The sequence below is a fragment of the Micrasema longulum genome, unplaced genomic scaffold, assembly GCF_059751315.1.
Source record: "Micrasema longulum isolate JH-2025_06_02 unplaced genomic scaffold, ASM5975131v1 h1tg001084l, whole genome shotgun sequence".
Taxonomy (NCBI): domain Eukaryota; kingdom Metazoa; phylum Arthropoda; class Insecta; order Trichoptera; family Brachycentridae; genus Micrasema; species Micrasema longulum.
Window position 1 is genome coordinate 49,482 of NW_028278272.1, and position 21,551 is coordinate 71,032.

The window sequence follows — 21,551 nt, forward strand, 5'->3', positions numbered from 1 at the left end:
TGAATAAGAAAGGTCTTAAATATTAGATTTGCTACGCAGTAATATTTCTTATAAAGGAAATAGAGCTTATGTCATGTTTTGAAATTATGCCGTTTGTTTTAGGCGACTTTAATTTTAACCAGCGCGTCTTGGCGCTGGCCATTTGCTTCATAGCAAAACTAATTATTCTCCTATATAAAAAGGGAACGCATTGAAATCTCAGTCAGATTAAAGAGACAGTCAAACAGTTGGTTTGATCAGTGGGGAGTGTTAATCGCGCCGCTCCCCCGCGGGGGTAGGCGGAGAGGATAGAATGCCGTATTATTCTGTCTGTGCATACGGGCCTCGCTACCTCTACTTTCATACGCCTTATCTTCGCAGTCGACATCTACGCCCTGTTTGTTACTACTGTACTTCTAAATTTGTGAGAAAAATATAGGAAAATCCAAGCAAGTGTTTTTTCTACTTTTCGACTTCTACTAGCGCCGAGTTCCAGAACCAAAAAAACGAACCTACCTTTGATACGACGTGAATTTTCTTCAATTTTCGCGAAAGATAAAATGCAGTATGAAATGTAACGATGTTTACATAGACGCGAGAATTTTTATGCAATCTATTGTTATGTCAAAATGTTATTCTTTTTTGTTCCAAATGCAAATCTTTTAATTTGGAATATTTTCTATCTTGATGTAAAGTAGGTACCTACCGTAAGGATGGGTCAAGGGAAGATGGGAAAAAAGTTAATCGGCCAGGAATAATATCGATAAATGCTTTTAATTTACTAAACAATCATTATCATCATTCCCTTTCCGTGCCGAATGATGCATAGGTCACTGCATTGGTACCCCAATCGCAGGGTATCTCGATCATTTGTGTTACATGAAGGTAAGATGATGATGGATTTTATAATTTAAAAAATCAATATGGATATTGTGAAAAACGTTTTCATTCATAACTATTAAATTATTTTTTTTAAACGCGCTGTGATTGATCGTGACATTCGTGACGTCAAGGTTCATGTTCGTCTACAATGTTTGTAATTTTTCTTAACATTTGTATGGACCGTTATTGTCGCGTAGTTTTACGAAGCATTTTGACGTTGTGACTTATACATTCGTTGTGCATCTGGGTATACAGTGTTTGCAACCTTATCTCCAGACAAAATATACAAGTAAATAGTTGTAAAATCACTAATGTATGTAACTCAAAATTGTAATTTCAATATGGTATTGCCCTAAGTGTTATCTCTCACCAAATTCAAGGGGCCTGAAAGAGTAACTAGACAGGTGCCACCGTTTTGTAGCAACAATTCACGTACAGTGTATACTTGTAATGCTGTATTAAATAGACTCTAGGAACTCGGCAATAGTTATTTGCCAGTTCCTATTTGACCTTTTGAAGTATTTCAAAGATGGTAAAGGGTAATTATATTTATTTATTTATACATTTCATAATATATACAATTTTTTGTTCACTTTGCCCAGCTGTATCAAACAGTAATTTATGATTTTCTTGTTATTACTTTAAAATATATTATTATTTTATTTAATTTTTACATTTATTCTTAAATTGTTTTAACTTCTACCGAATATGTTGTATACTTTTTAGGTTTAATTTTTGTTTATTTTATTTATGTTTTTTTTTTTTTAATAATTAAACCAAGTATGTTATTATTATAAATATTTGTAAAATACAGATTTGCCGTATATGATATACGATAAAACCTACAGCTAATCGTGACGTACAAGGGGCGTGGCCAATGCAAAGAAGCGTTTTTCTGTGAAAAAGTGAGATTTCCCTATTCTCAAGATAGTGGAGTGTTTTTGGTCGGTTGGAAGACATTGCTTACAGCGATAAGCCCACCAATCTACATGTTTCTTCATATTTATAATGTAAAGTAGTTAATAAGAATTACAATCTTGTTTTACAACCGCTACTCTGTTCCACGAGATTATTTCGGAAGTGTGACTAAGTTAAGTATTGTTTGTTCTAGTTCTGTAGTAAGTTGGCACGACTCCACCTCGTATACTACCGTATCTACACATCTACTGTACACTGGCTGCTGACTCGGCTCATACATGCACTCCACGGTATAATGCTGCATGTGCTAACACCGCACTTCGAAAACATTTATTTTGTTGATAAAATATCAACACTATATGATGTGAAAAAGTTTTTTTTAGATTTAAAAAAAAAATAGATTCATTGCAACAAACATGTCCCTTAATTTATTTAAAAATAAATTGAGACTCATTCTATCTGGCCGCGATACACTCCCACTTGCTTTTTAATTAAGCACACGCTTACACACACCTAAACACTCATACGTCTCATACAAATTCAATCTTTTTCATACCTAAATATATATTAAATGTGTGCGTGGGTATATACCCACGCACACATTTAAAAATATACCATAATATGTATGATTATTATTCTGTCGATCTCTTAGTGTAGTGGTCAGCGCGTTTGCCGGCCATGCAAAGGGTCTCAGGTTCGATTTTTGACATGGTTGATGCGAAATATTTATTTTAAACGGTGTTTCAACACTAGAATATTTTATAGTCCCTGGACTGGCACCTGAAACATGAGACTGGTCATCTTTCCTTGAAAAATTATTAAGATACGCTGCAATTGATGTATCAATGCAGTGCCCTATGCACCATTAGTTTAAGTTAGGAAGAAAATAAGATGAATACTCGTAATCTGTCCTGGTTAATTAATTAAAAAACCAACGATGAATAAATCTCAATGCAGATTATAATGACGTCTCTAATGTCGGAGCAGAGGAGATTTAAAGCCTGGCGATTGGTGAATTAGTCGTGGTGATATCATTATCCCCTCTCCCTAGCACTCTCCCATCCCCCCTCTATCCGGACGATCGCCTAAATTTATCTGACCGTGAATAATCTCCACTGCCTAGCCATGCAAATAAATGTGCAGAGGGCAGTAGTAACCAACATTTAAAAAGTTTTGAGATTTTATGAGTTTACGTATTTTTGTATTTAAAAAAAAATATTTTTTGACAAAGTAATTATAAAGTTATAAATGTTTTGTAAATCCTTCAAATTAGTTATTATACTATAAAATATACACAATTTTCCACTGTATGGGGTCCAGAATTTGTGGGATATGGTGGGTCTCATGTGTTTTTTAAATTTATATTTAAATGTTTTAAAATTTACTATGGATTTTTAAATTTCCGGAAGATTATGATAGTTTTTTTTCCTAACATATGAATAATGATTTAACGCCGCAGTTGTGTTGCATCTGTGTAACGGTAAATTATTTGGAAATCTAGGCTTTCGAGAATTTTGTAAATTAGTGGGTTTTTTTTTCTTTGAAAGATTGTATGATAGATGCTTTTTTAAATATGTTATCAATTGAAAGTTTATCTAGTTCGTTAAAAATTAAATTTGATGGGCAAGTTCTAGGCTTTTTTAGTATAATATTGGCGATTGTTTTTTGGGCAGTCAAAAGAGGACGTAAATTTGTCTTGTAAGTTCCTCCCCATCCTATAATTCCATCCTGCAGAATAGACTGTATGATTGCGTAGTAGACAGTTTTTATATTTTTACAAACGAACGTTTGTAAAAATAAAAAATATGTATATAAGTTTTCTAACTCTTTTTACCATAGCATTTATTTGTGATTTCCATTTCATATTACTATCTAAGATAATACCAAGGTACTTGATATCGTTAACCTTTTTTTTGTCTAGTTGTATGATAAACATATTTTAATATAATATTTACATCTATACTTATTCTAACATTATTTATTACTACTGTATTTATTATTTGGTATTTATTTTCCATTGGGAAATACTCAAAACATTGTTGATTATAAATATAGTTTGTACACTATTTTTATAAAGGTTTATTGTACCTTGTATACGAGCTTTATCTCACCCTAATATGAACCTACGGCTTCAAGTTTAAGATAGATCTAGCGGCACATACCGTGAACAGGCAATTAATGCTAATTAAGAAAACGTTTTCAAAATAACAAACATCCAAAATAAAATCGTTTAAATTTAACCAGACAGCTTTAGTTTGCTGTTTACACCAGCAAGAAACGAACCCCGAGTACGTTTGATGAATAAAGAATAAAAAGCCGTGAACAAATTATAACAACGTATTACTTAGTCACCAACCGAAGTTTCAGTTTCGGTTTCAGCCAGTTTCGACCAACAAAACGAGTCTCAATTTCAGCCGAAACCTGCAGTCGGGATATTTTATTTTATAAACACAAACGGCAAATTTGCCTTTTACCTACAAAAAAATTGTATCACTAACATATTTGGCTTAAATTTTTTTTTAAACATAAATTTCGTTTAACCCAAGATTTATAAAGAAATTAAACCATAAAAAATTTAAAGATTTATAAAAAAAAAAATTCTAAAAATTATACAACATATTTAGTAGAAAGTTTAAACAATTCAAGAATAAATGTAAAAAACAAATTAAATAATAAAATATTTGAAAGTAATACAACAAGAAAATCATAAGTACTCTTTCATACAGCTGGGCAAAATGAACAAGAAATTGTATCTATTATGAAATGCATAAATAAATCAATATAATTACCATTCACCATCTTTGAAAAATTTCAAAAGGTTTGTTCTATGGGAACAATACCCTTCACTAAATATATCAGATAACTATTGCCGAGTTCATGAAGACTGTTTAATATGGCATTACAAGTATACACTGTCCGTGAATTGTTGCTACAAAACGGTGGCACCTGTCTAGTCATTCTTCCAGGCACACTGAAGGATATGTCGGATTACGTTCGGCTGTATTCGGATGCATCATAATATTATGGCACGTGACTCATATTTTAATATAATATTTACATGAAATGTATTTACCTGAAATGTTTTTGTAATTATGTTTTGACAATTCCTTTATAGTTAATTAGTGAAAGTTCCTATAGCGTACATTGAAGAACTATTACACACAAGTTATTATTTTAGCGTAACAAAAAATCCAGGAAAGCAAATAAATGGGTAAAAACTGAATTGAAAATGAATTAAAAGCGGAATTTAAGAAAAAATCTGATTGGGATTTACAAAAAACGTATTTCGTTTGTAAACATTCAAATACAAACTTTTTTATATACTTAAAAATAACATTATTTATGTATCAATTTACACGCCCTACGGGCTTTTATATTCATTAGAAATACACTCAAGTGCAGCAGTAAAACAAGTATGTATATTTAGTTAAAATTAAAGATAACATAAGAAAAACTAAAAGATACAATAATAAGGAAGATTTTTAGTACATTTACATATAAAAACATACACACATACATACACATGCATATGCACCCATACACACCCTCACATATACATACATATAATACACATATACATACACATAAGTACATTTTATATTTATATTATTATATGAGTACATACATTATTTTAAAGATACATGAAAAAATAGTGAATAAAGAACAATATTAAGAAATTTTATACAGATTAATTTATTATCCCATTTTATTAGTATATGCATTCTCGTCGAATGCAACCTTGGGGTGCAATTATGAATCTTCTCTATCCCCTAGAGAGTGGTTAATTTGGGGATATTATTTTTTTCCATGCGGCTAATTTGTACTTCATATAATATGGTATAATATGGAAAATTGGTCCAGTATTTATTTAATATATCGAGGACACACATACAAACATACCCTTTTTTAAATATAGATAGATAAGTTTAATATGTTATTTTTAACTAAAATATATTATATTATATTAAACGAACCAGCCAGCGCTAAAAATATACTCATTTAATGAATGCCTTTTATTGAACACTTATTTGAATGAACTCGTAAGGTTTAACAAAAAAAACAACTAATTTTGGGCGTTTTAAAGTGACTTTTAACATATAAAGGTTTAATAATAATAATAATAATGGATAACTTATATAGCGCCTTTTTTGTAATATAATACCTCAAGGGCGCTTTACAAAGTGATTATATAAAGATATAAATTTAATTTTAACTTTTTAATATAAGAAAAATAATTTACTTTTTCATATAACTTTTCCACCACATGCTAAGAATTTATTCAAATGATTTAGAGAACAAGTGGGTTTTAAGTCTCTTCCGAAATATCACTTCACTCTCACAGTTTCGGATTTCTGCTGGGAGAGCATTCCAAGCCGTAGGGCCTGCGACCGCAAATGCACGTTCGCCGAATTAAGTGCGCTGTTTGCGTAGAGGTATAATAACTTTAAGGTTTATATTTGAAGCACTAACTTTGTGGTTATTCATTATAATAAAATAAATAAAACAACTTTGTTTTTAACCACTAATTTTGTATTTTTTTTCCACCGACCTTTTAACTTTTAACTTATTTAAATAGGTTTCGATTTCGGTTGAAACCTTGTTTCGGTCGGTTACTTGCATCCTTAACATTCATACATCTTCTCTTGCGCGCACGCGCGTTAATTATGTCGACCTTTCCTCTTACTCTGCATCCATCGAGATTAGCATTGCAAATACTTTTAGCCGTTCTTTCGTTGTCTATTGCACTACATGTCCAAACGAACGCAGCACCCCTTTCTTGAGTTTGTAGAAAATGCTGGCCTCAGCGCCAGCAACCGCATACTGTACAAGCGGATCTCAATATTTGTCACCTATCACAGACATCATGGATTATTACTGTTTTATTTGTCAGGGCTGATTTTTTAGATCAAGAAAAACGACGTACTAAATGTAGGAAAGGTAATATTTTGTTATGTTCACGACAAATCCTATCTGCCTACTCTTACGGGGAAGCAATGAGTTCGTTAGTTGTACAACAAAACTCCGACTTGTATTAGGATGTAAATAAACACAAGAGATAAACGCATTTATAATAAACCTCCAATACCGAGTGCCGCCTTGTACAGATTCTCAACATTTGTATTTAAGAAAAAAATATGAATAAAAATAAATAAATAAATACAAACTTTTTTTATTTATTTATTTATTTATTTATTAATGAAATCATACAGTCTTTATATAAAACAAGGTACAAAAGAACAATAAAAAAAGTAAGACCAATTACAGATTTCACATTAATGAATGCAGGAGGAGAGGGGAAAAATAATTTAATTCTAAAAAAGTAAAAATAAAAATATTACATAAAAAGGAGAAGACATTGTAAAGCTACTCTACTTTCCTCCCTCTCTCTCTGCTTCCACGAACATTTCAATTTTATTGTAAAAAAAATCACAACAACAATAAATTATTCGATGCAGGTAGTAGATGTAGGTAAGTATAAATTAAGAGTTGAAATCAAATGATTAAAATTAAAAGTAAAAGTTAAAATTAAAATGGAAAAGTTTAAATTAAAATTAAGTTAAAAGTTTAAATTAAAAGTTAAAATTAAGAATTAAAATTAAAAAGTTAAAATTGAAAGACAAAATTAAGAATCAAGAATCATTTATGTAATATTGAAAATTATGTAATAAAAAATATTATTATCCCATTTTTTTAGCAAGATAAATAAAAAATAAAATTTTAATCTCACTCTTCCTTAACCCTTGTGTGGCTGTGATGTCACACTAGTCCAAATACGATACAAGACTTCATATATCTCTCTTATTTTTTTGAATTACGAAATTGATTTTTAAAATCCTTAAATGGAAAAGGAAAAAGGCAAAGTCACAAAATTCAATTTTATTTAAAGCAATTAAAAAGTATTACGAAATGGAAAAAAATATTTATGAAGAAAAAAACATATCAAAATTTAAAATAATGGTCAAGACATATGTTATAAACAATTTATAAATTAAATATATTTGCAATGTTATTATTAGAACACACATAACAATATGTATGATATGTGTGCCCTACTTTAAGATTTAAATTTAATTTATTTTTTTTAAAAATGGTCATTTTCACACCGTATTCGGAAATAAAAATTTGTATAACTATGCAGTAGCTCAATCACAAATACCTATCGACGTGCTTAAAGACACGCTAAACATTTGAGCGATCACAATGAACAATAATGAACATATTAAAATTTATTTCAACAGGGAGGGAAAACGTTTTTGAGAAGGGAATATGGAAGTCTAGGCATTTACAGGGCTTATGACCTGTCATTGGCTGGTTTAAGTGGCCACTTTACACATTGTGTAACAATAAGCCCTGTAAATGCCTAGACTTCCATATTCCCTTCTCAAAAACGTTTCCCCTCTCTGTTGAAATAAATTTTAATATGAACAACACCCTAGGGAGAAAATTCAGCCAGTCTGCAAGCATTTGGACATACTCAAACATTGTTGAATAATGAACATGCTTAAGTTATCGCAGTCATAAGTCAACGCGTGTGTAATCTCTAAATCAACGCTCGTGTCGGTTTGTTTTTTGTTTTCCTCGTAAATAAATACAGTTCACTGACGAAAAATCGGCGTTTAAAATATATTGCATTTGCAAAATAGTAAGGAGTATCTAGTACAAAAAGTTTAAAATTAAATTACAATTACTATGGCGACTGCTTTTCTTGACATTTGGATTGCTAACCGCCGGCTAAATGCAATAATTAGCATGATAAATAATAAGTAAATAAATAAAAATAGCAGTTTTGGAATATTTTCCATGTTTACACCGGTGGAATTCAAATATGTGATTGCGCCGCAGGATTATACGTCGCGAAACGTAAATATTTTGACATTTAATATCAGGTGTTCACAGATGTTCCATTGTGATCGCGAATACGATAAATAACCATAGCGACAAATTGTTAACACGTCGCGTATTAGCGCGGAGATAGTTATTTGTGATTGAGCTACTGGATTTTAATACAAAAAGTACTATTTATCCTTGCTGCGCGAAACATGAATGTGACATAAATACAGCAATTAATATGTATAAAAAAGAGCACGAAAATAGAACTAGTAACGAGGAAGACAGAGATCCTGTTTTCTAGCCGGTGTTTGTGTGAAATATGTTCAGTCGGTTATTGACAGTGATGGGGGGTGCATGCGTGTGAGAGATGACCGTTCTATTTATGATGTTTAATTTATTTTGCTATAGCAGGGTTAAATTATATGTTTGTTTTTATAAATTATGGAAAAGAAATTATTAAATAGTATGTCTCCATGTTGTTTTTTCAAATATCTGAACTTTAGAATATTCCGTCTTTTGCTTGTGGTAACACGATTTACATCACTACGCGCAAAGGAATTATTTACCAGTCTTTTAGTTTAAAAAATATAATATCAGTAAAACGAGGTCCCAAATAGTCCCCACAAAATTGCATGAGGTCAATTTTATTCAATTGGACGTACAAAGATAAATATTTTTCAAACGTATAAAATCACAAACAAATAATTCCAATTCATTAAAAACGGCTGATTTTTTTTTTAAATACCGACAAAGCAATAAAGTCTGAATGCTTAAATAAACACTTATATGCAACGTAGATTTTACCTCAGTTTTCCATAATTTATTTTTATTTATTAAGTATTTCATTGATAAAAAATATACATGACTTGGCTATAATTTATTCGTCACTGGGGAATTTCGTGCCGAGGAATACATTTTACAAGGTTTTTTGAGGATTGGCCATTTGGAATACGTATTCCGTATTCGTAATTACTGGTACATTAAGGATAGTTTTGAAGACTCCTTTTTGAACAACCTTAAGAATATCCAGCGACGTTTTTGGAGCAGATCCTCAGCTTATTATCTTATATTCTATTAAGGATTGACAAAATGCAATGCATAATTTCTTTAGATACGGTGGTAAAAATAATCATGAAAACTGACCTGTAAATTACCCAAATCTTTCGCGTTGTGCTTGTGAGCCTGATTGTAATGTATTCGAGGAGCAGTACTCCACTCTGAAGATGTCAGGATTAAATAATCGAAGGATGAAAAGAGAAAAAGGCGAGGCTGGTAAAAGAGTTCCTGTCGGTGGAGCTTTATTCCCTTATTACTGATTGATTTCGTGCCTTTTCGTCGGTCGGTAGTTGGGACAGTTACTTAGGGAACATCATTAGAACTTAGGCCACTCTGTCGAGCCCGGGGTTGGGAGTCAGTGGCGGTATGATGGAGCTCCCAGCATCCGCCAGATGTTTGCCTCAGTTGACAGATTCTCGCCTTCCAACGCATTTCTCCGTACCTACATACATACTCGTATATGATTGACTAACTCTTTCGACTATTTAGGTAGGATATCTATTTTTAATGCTCGAGCGCCTACACAAAAACAGTACAAAACGAAGTAAATGAAAAAAGTACTTAATCATAAATAAACATGGTGTTTTTCTCGTCTTGTCATCTGTATTACTTGTGTTAAAACAATGCTTTATTTATTTAGTAATTTATTGTTAATAAATTGCCGCTTACTTACAAGTTCTTTAGAATATCTTGTACCCAACATGATAAGACTCCAAACCACATTAAATTCGCCGATGCACTCTTATCATCCACGTTGATTTTGAAAACACATTTTTTTTTTAAAATCAATCTCATAATGTATTTCTTCCGGTATGCGTAGTATGTGATATTTCTTTATTATTTCGCATACTCAAAAACGTCTAAAAATATTTTTTCAGTCTTTTTTTTCTCAGTACGCGTGTTTATTATATAATACTGTTCAACGTGTGCAGCAGACCGTTCACAGATTTCCCAATCGCCCTTTTCGTGAAAGTTAAAAAAGGATTTTCGGAAGAGCAATAAAATTTTTAAACCCCAGAAATCTGCACTTTCGGCTTCTTGCAACGGAGTATAATGCTCGTAGTAAAAGGGCTGCCAAAAATGTTACTTTTATTGAAATTTTTAATAAGTAAATATTGATGTCTAGGCATTTACAGGTCTTATGACCTGTCATTGACAATCCATTCGCTCTACTTGTCCAAACCAACGCAGAGCTCCTTTTTTTTATTTTTACGATAATGCCTATCTCAATCTTACATAATTTACAGATCTATGCCTATCTCAACCTTACATAATGTACGGATCTATGCCTATCTCAACCTTACATAATGTACGGATCTATGCCTATATCAGGCCTTGAGGTGATTTTCACAAAAATGGCGCTATATAAATTATCAAAACATATAAAAACATATCAAAACATTACATCAGCCTTACATAATGTGCATCTATCGTGCTTAGTTTTACCACACATTCACCTGAGAGATCGCATTTAGACAGCATTCAGCCTATTTTCATCCCTGATTTTCAAAGTCCATACTCCGCTCCCATACATCAGGGTCGGAACCAGGACTCCATTGTGAACTGCTAATTTTGCCTCTTGCGACAAACTTTGTTATAATTAATAATGAATTTCTTTAAAACTAGTTAAATCCACATCATATCTAACTCGATTAAATCCAAAAAAAAATTTAATTTTACAATTTTAAAATCTTATTTTTTTATTTATATACATTACATTTATATCGTTTTTAACATCTAGATCTTGTACTTTTAACATATTAATTGTATCGTGATAATCTGTTACAAAAAAGCGTTGATTGTAAAAAATCGTTTAGTAATATGAAATGTTTAAAAAAAATATTTATTCAATGCACATCTTCTGCAGTCCGCGTCCCTGCCTAATTTTTGAAACGCCTCGAATCCAGATGCTGGAGGGCCGATTCCCGGTACGGGAGCTGCGGCTTCTTTGAGACCTCGCCCCTCGGCCCCGCCCCCTCCCTGCGGGCCCCGACCCTGACCTTCCCCCTTCCCCTTCTCCCCGCGCCATGTGCAGCCCTCGGGCTGTGGGTAAACAAGCCTGGAACACGAGACAACTGTTTATGGCCTACGTCTATGGTATTGACGGGGTCTACGTTCATGGCTAACGGAAATAATGAGACAGTGCTGTGACGCTGCTCAGTCCGGTTGAGTTTCGATAAATATCGGAGCGTCGAGATTCACGAATATATATGAATAAAATCTTCGCGATGTGATGATTATTGTATCTAAGGATAATATTAACTTCGGTAAATCAAATGTAGCATTCACGATTAGGAAGTCACGATTATCGTAATGGTATTACGCAGGTCTACCAATGAATAATAGACTCGCCTACAGTCTATATTGAATGCCATAGCGAGACTTATTTTTGGAATCTCTGAGTTCAGTCATATCACTCCACTACTTCGGGAATTACACTGGTTACGTTTTCCACGAGGGTGGAAAACAAACTCTGTCGGCTTATGTAGAAGTCACTGCACAACTGTGCTCCGGAATATCTAAGGGAACTCTGCATTCCAGATGAACTAGCTGACAGACGTCTTACGCTTAGATCAGCTACATCTACGTCGAAAAGAAATGGTATTTTACCTCTACGCAAACGGCGCACTAAATTCTTTAAACGCGCATTTGCGGTCACAGGCCCTATGGCATGGAATGCTCTCTCAGCAGAGGTGCGAAACTGTGAGAGTGAAGTGATATTTCTGTGATCTGACCTTTAGAACCCACATGTTCTCTAAATCATTTGAATAAATCCGTAGCATGTGATAACAAAGTAAATTGTTTTGCTTAAATTATAAATTCATAAAGTCAAAATAAAATTTATTTCTTTATAAAATCACTTTAAAAAGCGCCCTTGAGGTATTGTATTACAAAAAAACACCATATATGCTATCCATAATAATAATAATAAGATATACTTGAATTTTGACCCATATAATATATATAGTGCATACGTTGTTCTTTTTCTGGGATATCGTCTAGCGAACAAATTCATTAGTGATTTGCCAAATAAAATAGTGATGACGAATATAAAAAACATTGTCAACATATTAATCATTTATTAATTTGAACATGATTTTTTAAAAACCATATGTAACAAGCTACAGAAAGTGGCTTTATGGAATTTTAATTTTGGTAAAAATATAACAATTGACATTTTGAAAACTGTAAAAATGTATGATTATATTTTTTAAGATTATTATTTTTATTTTTTTTTAAATATTACAAAATTGGGACAAACACAATGGGAATGTTAATAGATTCAGAATATTGATAAAGGCGTGGCATTACCAAACTAAATTCTTGAGTCGGGTTGTGGTCCTGTGGCTAGTGTCTCGAACTCACAGATCAAAGGTCCGTGGTTAGAATCTAACTCTACCCCAACTTAATTCCCATGTTCTAATAGTGAGTTATTTACAACTCATTGAACATGGCCCTTAAAATTAAATATTTAAGTGAATCATAAGATCGCAAATATTTCTTTTTACATTTAAAAAAAAAAAAAGCTGGTGACGTCAAAAGTCGGAATAATTAGCGCGCGTGCATAAGAAGATGCACCCAGAGTAGAGGTGCAGGGTGGTAAAATTACACCGATATTTTACGGTAATTTTACCAGATTTTGGTAAAATACGATATTTTACGGTAATTTTCGGTAAAAAATGAAGCTATTACAAATACTTCAAACAGTGTAAATTACAATATAAAAAATATTTTCATATTACATGATGCTAACTCAGGTTTGCCTGCTTTACAAGGCATCGGGTTCTCGACGTTCTGGACGTCCGCTGCTAATTTAGTTGGCAGTTCATGTCAGAACTACGAGATGCGAACTTGACTTGTGTGGATGCACAGAAGCTGGCAGCTGACCGAGATGCCCGAAGAATATTTGTGAACACCGTATGCTTCAATTAGGTAGCGGACATAGAATGATGACGATAATTATGACTTTAGATTGGTCAACTATCAAACAATAAGTAAACAGCTAGTGCAAATACCGCTTTTCCGCTATTTTGATAAAATGTATTTGATGTTCAAACGTGTATCTTAAGAAATTATTGGTCCGGTAAATTTAATTTTTTCAGACTTGCGTATATTTTTTTTGTATACAATCTATAGGGACGTAATTTTACTTAAAAAAACTGGTATTTTTTCAAAATTGCGGTATGAGCGGTGGTCGTTCAAGGTCACAAACTTAAGGTTTTGCCAAGGGCCCTATGTCCGCCGATTCCGTTAAGTTTTAAAGCATTATAACCTTTTTTATTTTAAAAAAAGTGAAAAAAGTACATACCGAATGACCTTGAACGTCCCATACTTATAATAAATCTCGAAATCCACCTGATGGATCTAAACCTGGTTTTCACTGGCATGTCACGTGTCCTAAAACAAAGCTACTCGTATTTGTTATATCTTCGAAAAATAAAAATTAGTACGTCATTTTCCTTTTTTACCGAAAATTTCCGTGAAATACCATAAACGCGCCTTTTGGTAAAATTATGTAATTTTACATCCATAATCCAGAGTGATCTGTAGTAAATATGTATAGTTTTATGGCGTTCTATCGGCTTTACCTTACTCTACCGGGAAACGGCGAGAATGTTTTTTTGTGTTTTTTTTTTGCGTTGAAAGATCAACGCCCATGAAACATGTAGTGTTTATACTCGTAAAATATTTATTTAACACTAGTTTATTGTTTCAGGCCTGCGCTCCGAGATACGTGTCGTTCGCTTTCAAGGCAGTCCGGCGGGATCCTGTGGGGACATGCTTCGTCTCCAGGAACGGCTTCACGGAGAATCTGGAGTACTCCCCCTGCAGGACGAGTAAGTACACTCTTTATTTACGCAAATTGCAGTCCTAAAGAAGTAATGGGGTCTAATACAAAGGAAGAGGTTTCTGAATATGAGATAACACAATGCCAAATAAAATAATCTAAAGAGTATTGCAAAAAATTCAACAACAACAAACCATCCCGCCGTTTCAGTCAGAGAGGATAGAACGCCATAACACTCTGTCTTTGCAAACAGACTCGCTTCTAATACATTCATACATTTTTCATGCACGCACGCCGATTATTCCTACTCTTAACTTGTCTATTTTCAAATATTTGATGGACTTGACTGTGCCATGTCTTTCGCGGTATTCCTCTATTTCTGCATCCATCAACATTCGCATCGTAGATTCTTCTAGCCGTTTTTTCGCTCTACAAGTCCAAACCAACGCAGCACCCCTTACTTGATTTTTTCGATAATGCAAATCTCAGCCTTATACAGTTCACGGATTTCGATATTTGTACACCTATCGTACATCGTTTTACCACATATTTGACTGAGGGATCTCATTTCGACAGCATTTCGACCTACTTTCATCATTATTTTTCCAATTCAATACTTCGCTCCCATACATTAGAGTTGGCAAAAAATTCAAATGACAATAACGAGATTTGATGGCTGGGGGGTTAGAAAATAAAACTACGATTAGTAGGGGACGATGTTTGGCTTGTGGATATTTATATTATTTATTTAATCTACAAGAATTAATATCCCGTTGTCTTTTCATGATTTGTTGATTAAAATACTTATGGGCACAGAATCAAAACTAACTGTCAAAACAAAGAGTTTGAACATAAACTAGATAAATGTTTTGTGAATTACAAACCAAGCAAACTTCACACCATAAGTGTAAGAAAAAACGCATTAAAAATGTCCATAAAAATAAAATAACCTTTTTCTCAATAATAACAGATTCGGGTTCATTATCGTCGTTTATCATATAAATTATGCCCGTGTTCAGGAACAAAACTCAAGGCGAGAAAGTATATGCTACTGTCCTCACATTCAAGTTTAATTAGATCTCTAGTGTAAACGAATTCAGATACATACTAGTCTTAACTTATAAAACTAGCGTTAAATTTCGATGTCAACATTTCATAGTTACTCCTCGATCACGCACAAAAGTGTGAAAGATTAAACACGAAAAAACGGCTTTCCAAGGCGTTTTGTTTGATTGTATATTAGAACCTAGTTCTGCGGTATGACCCCTCGTATATTATGGGATCTCGAACATTAGACGCTGACCTGACCTTGCAGAACGCTTCCTGTTATTAAGGGTCGTAAAAGATCAGAATTTCCGCTTGGTGCCGGTAATCGAGATGTTGTAAAGTCTGTCGTAAAAAGCCTTCGAATTCCAAATTATCCGACAGCCATAAACCGAGTCGTAACATTCAGCACACAGCGGAACGTTTAGTTCTTACTTGTTTCTTCTTCCTCGATTAATATCCTCGATTACCCCTTGGTTCACCTGCCTACACAATCACACGCTCGTATAATGAAACTGCTCGCTGAGAGTTGATAGCCTATTCAGAGTATCTAAAGAAGTAATACAACCATATGAATCAGTTAAAAGATCTATTTTATATCAGAGATTAAATTAAAAAAGAAACTGAGATTAAATTAATATTCCACAATTTAAGAAATGTACTTAACATACAAAGCTAACGGAGTCTACTTTCCGCTGTGTCAAAGTATGATAGAGTATAAGATCATGAGTTGGGGATCAGCGTCTAAAACCGCACTGACTCCCCTAAAAGTAGCACAAAAAAAATCCTTAGGACAGTAATTTGCCAATTGTCACCAATTCGGTATATGTTCCAAACAGCGGCTGTTTTGGATGTTCCTCAAATTTTTAATCGGGTTTTACTATGTTATTGGTGCAACCACAAGACCAAAACCAAAGCTACAAACAGAAGAACCCGAGAAGCGCCGATGAGTACGCGCATGACAGATATTAAATGGGTTCTCTCGTTACTGGAACGAAGAGATAGCCCATGCTGTGACAGAGATTGGAAGAGCTTTCTCAGATAAGAAGGCGAAGTGGAATTATTTAAATTGAATGTGAATGTTTCTTCTATGCCTGATACGAGCCAGTGTAGTTGCTTGCGATATTCGGTTATGGGGTCGAATTTCCGAAGATTAAAGATATAAAGTATACAAACGTTCTGCAATCGTTCCAACTTATCAAGCAATTTAGAATTAGCATCTGGATAACATACATCTGCGTAATCAAGGCGTGGAAGAAATACACTCTGGACTAATGTTTGCTTAACATTGATTGGCAAGAAATTCTGCAATCTTTTAAGTGAGTGTAAACTGCTATGAAGTTTACGACTAACTTCGTTAACTTGATCGTGCCACTCTAAATGCTTATGTATGATAATACCTAAGTTTTTGACTGAAGTCAGTATGCAAAGTTACGGATACGGGAGAGAGTTTTGGCACTGGACTGTTTTGGGAACTTCTCCCCATTTATTTTTATGCTTGGGTAATTAATACCTACTGACTTAATTTCGCTGGTGCTTTTGATTTTGCAAACGTTTTCTCTATGATGATTTTAATTCATTAGTTTTTCGACGGATTGAGTTTCAAAATGTTCACTCACGGATAACAATATCAAATATTTAGGAGCTCGCTTTATTCGGCTGTAATAAAATTTTTAAGTAATCAATCTTATATAAACATTATCTAAAATCTAGACTATTCATCAGATCTCCTTGTCCCGCGTTGGACCACCCAGAGAGTATTTACACATTACAATGTGTATCTACAATAGATAATAACATGTATACAGTTTAAAAAATCAAAACTGGTCTCCTAGATATGTCTTTTTTTAATGGGTACAACATAAATGGTGTATTTCTAAAATTATTTCCCTTGTAAGTTTTTGCTTTTTTATTGTTACAATTACTTGTTTATAACGTAAATTCCTTTCGCTTTTCCTGAAGCATTGAATAAAAAAAGCAAGATTCGGAACATAAGCGATATGTGTAACAAATTCTTACGAGAAAAGAGACTATGGTAAATATTTAACTAAAGGGAGTTGGAGAAAACCTATTATTGTGCACAATAAACACGTACGTACTTAAGTCGTTTATCACATATTTATTTATTTATTTATTTTCTTTATTTTCTTTTATTCAGGAAACATACAGTACAGTTACAAAGTTTAATATTTTACACAATTGGACTTAATTCTAATGGACCAGTGAAGTTTCCATATTAAAAAGCAATTAAATCTAATGTTAATTATGAAAGTATAAAAAAGAGAAGGAAAAAGAAAACATAAATGAAAGTTGTTTAAAAATTTAAATTTAAGTGAAAAAAAAAAATATTTTAAGGTTTGTAGTTTGTAGTGAGTATTTACAAATGGAAATAATATTAAAAATGAAGAAAACTTGTAAGAGTAATTAAGAATTAAGAATGGAAATAAAGAATGAAAAACATACTCAGATGTAAAAATAAAATAAAATAGTAATAACATTTTTTTTTTTTAAAAAAGGAAAAACATAAACACATATTTATTTGAAGGGATTCAAAGAAACGATGGGAAGAATCTTTAAGTGAAATATAAGACAGTAAATTTAAATTTAGGTCAATTTAAAAAACATCTTCAAAATTAATGACACATTATAGTAAGAGCAGCAATATATTGATTTTATTAACATATATAATATAAGTAATTAAAAGTAGTTTAAAAGTATAACAAGTATAAAAACATGCCAATGGCAGCAGAGAAAAAAGAAAAAATAAAGAAATATGTAGTAATTTATTTATTTATACATTTCATATTTACATTTTTTTGTTAAAAACTTTGCCCAGCTAACAATATAACATACCCCGTTCCAAGCTTAACAATAACAAACATAATAATAATATACAAGTTAATTTATTTTAAAGAAATAGCAGACAAATAAAATATAAATATACTACTATATATATATTTATATAAATATAATTAATAGTCTCTTAAAAAAAATGTTTTTTAAGAGACCATCAATTAAAATTGCACTCCATTAAAATTTATAAAAAAATGCATTTTATATCATCTTTCAACTGACTGGTTGTGGGATTCACAAGGACATGGACACTATATGCACATAGCGGAATAATATACGAGTATATAATATATTATTATCTTAAAAATCGAAGAATAGTGTTAGACAAGTTATTTTTATTCACATTTATAAATAATAAAATTGATTCTCCGAACCTACTTGAAAAACTTCCATTCCGTGTGCCATCTAGACCGACAAGACAAAATCTTCTGCTTTACACAGAAAACGCGCCAACAAACTATTTTAAACAATTTACAATACCTAGAATATGCGACCAATATAACAATATATTTACCGAGGCTGATATTTTATGTGACAATGTGTGCAAATTTAGGTAAAAAATTATAGAAATTTTGAGAGAAGCAGATATTTAACTTTATTGTTATATACATATTTTTTCATTTTGTTTCTTTTACATTTATTATATTGAACATAATTTAAATTATTGTATTAAGTGAAAACAATTTTTTTGGTGTGTGCTTGAGTGTCTTACACTTATATACAAAGAAATTGGCAATATTTGTGTACTGTTTGTTTGTAAAAAATATTACAAAATAAAACAATAAAACCATAGTAAAACATTGAGCCGTGAGCAGTGAACATATCAAATTCAAATACAAATTAATTTAATTTACCAAAGTAACATTACAAATAACAAAATATTTAAGGCGTTGTATTGGGAGAAAATATCAAAAAACACGAATATTTACCTTTTAAACCTAGTTTCACTGATGTGAAAGATGTCTATCTCCAAAGTGATAATGTTCAGCTGCCTGACTGCTCTTCCAATCGGCACAACCAGAAGCAGGTTGGTTCTGGAAGCCGGGAGGTAAGTCAGTCTGTTCTAACGCTGTCGGAGATAACCATCAGGAACATAAAAATTGATACTCTCTAAAATGGCTGAGTTCTCGATAAAACCTCTTATAAATCTGAACCCATCCCTTCGAAGCTGCAAACTGTTGGTCCCAAGCATGGCCGAGTGTTATCCTAATGTTGTATATTTCTTTCAGGAAACTGGGGTTACCACAGGCAGGGGTCCTGCCAAGCTGGTTTAGGAGCATCTATTTCAAAGGTAAATACCATTATTTTCTAATGAAATATAAATAAAAACATTTTGTTTAAAACCATTTTAAAAAATAAAATATTGTCAGGTTTCGGAGCTACACAAGCTCCCTTACCAAAGTATAATTTAGAAACAAACCTAATCCTCTTATAATTTTAACAGTGTCCACATTATTCCTATTAGATTTATTGAGTGTTTTATTTTTATTATATGAGAACCACAAAGTTAGGCGCCCTCCGTGGTGAAGTGGGTAAGATGCTTGACTCCGCGCGGAACAACGCAAAAAACACAAAAAATAAATGTGATTTTTCTCAAGCTTTAGTGTTCGGTGACCTATTGAGGTGCAAAAATATCAATTATTTTTTTGTCGTATCGTACTTAATATATATATTTTTTTAAAATTAATAAATTTCATAAAAGGTGCATATTTTTTTTAAATTCCATACATATCTATTTTTACACATCTAGTAAATGTTATCACTGTTACTCTCCAAAAAAGAGACTAACTCTTGTGCTTGGAGAGTGACTTACACTGTTTTAGTTGTTTATTGTTTATTATAAGAGTTTATATAATTTTAAATACAAGTACATGAGAAAAAAATAAAAACATAGTATATATAAAGAAAAAACATAAAACAATAATACATTCATACTAATTAAAATTTAATGTAGTTTTTACACGAGTTCAAAAAAATTCTTTAGATTTACTTAAAATTTATTTATTGATATATTATTTTAATAGTTTTTAGTTAATTGGGAAGATTATTATTTTTTTTTTACACCTTTGAAGACAAAGCTATTCTGACCTTGACTTGTGTGGAATTTAGGAATTTTAATATTATGTTATTATCTGAGTGACGTATTCATCTCAAATTCTTTTATTTTTTATTTTTTATATATTTGTATAATAGAATTTATTTTAAAAAGACTGTCTACTGTATGAACCTTAAATATTTTAAATAGACTTTCCGTATTGAATGTTAAGGGGTTTCTTATAAAACATAATTTTTAGCATTATTTTTATTTATCTAGAGTAGTAACTGAATGATTCATTTATTTTGTTTGTAATACACCTATTTTAATGAGTAAAATGTGTCACAAGATGTTTTGATTTCCAGTAATTTTCATGCAAATTCGTAGGAAAGAAAAGATAAACAAAAATAATTGTATAATGTATGTTTTATTTATTATTTATTTTTCGCACCACAACAGGCCAGGATACCCAATTACAATGGTAAATGAGGAAGTTCAGCCATACGGGAAAATGGATATAAAAAATGTATTCTTACACTCGGTTAAAATTAGAGCATTAAATTGAATGGCGGCGGCGTAAGTTTCCTGAAAATGCATGAAAAAAATAATAAAAATGATTTTAACTAAAACGACCTATTTTGTATGACGTCACTTGTTCTTCCGAATCAAACAAAGATTAGAGATTTGTGATATGTTTCCATTTTACGGTAAGTCAACTGACCAATCAGCAGAACTCATCGAGAAGAAGGCGAAGAGAACTTGGGACTTCACACCCGAAGTAATTTAAAAAATACAAAACTTTAAAAAATCGTAACGCTGATGATACGATACGTAAAAAATGGGCTTCGTTTAATAGTATTTAAACAAATATTTTTTTTTTAAAAAAACCTCTGAACTTCCTCATTACAGCACTTTTTGCTATTTCTCCGGGAATCGAAACTGGAACCCCCCGTGTTTGAGGCAAGCGTCTTATCCATTATACCACGGGGGTAACAAAAATCATTATTTACTTATCCTCCCCCAGGGCGACATTTGAATTATCACAAGTCTGCGCCTAAATTATTGAGGTGATTATTTATGACTAGCCATTTCCTCGCTTCCCTGCTGCAGTGTGTAGTAATTAAACTCTCTGAGGTTTGACAGGACACGAGACACAGGACACGT

General features: G+C 32.2%; 1 protein-coding gene across 1 annotated transcript in view; it reads left to right on the forward strand.

Moving 5' to 3' along the window:
* Nucleotides 1–21,551, forward strand: part of LOC148277094 (uncharacterized) — a 129,501-nt gene that overhangs the window by 37,221 nt on the left and 70,729 nt on the right. Inside the window, exons 3-4 of the mRNA XM_088233335.1 lie at nucleotides 14,384–14,504; nucleotides 19,582–19,643. Coding sequence (XP_088089461.1) covers nucleotides 14,384–14,504; nucleotides 19,582–19,643 — 183 coding nt within the window. The remainder of the gene's footprint in view (nucleotides 1–14,383; nucleotides 14,505–19,581; nucleotides 19,644–21,551) is intronic.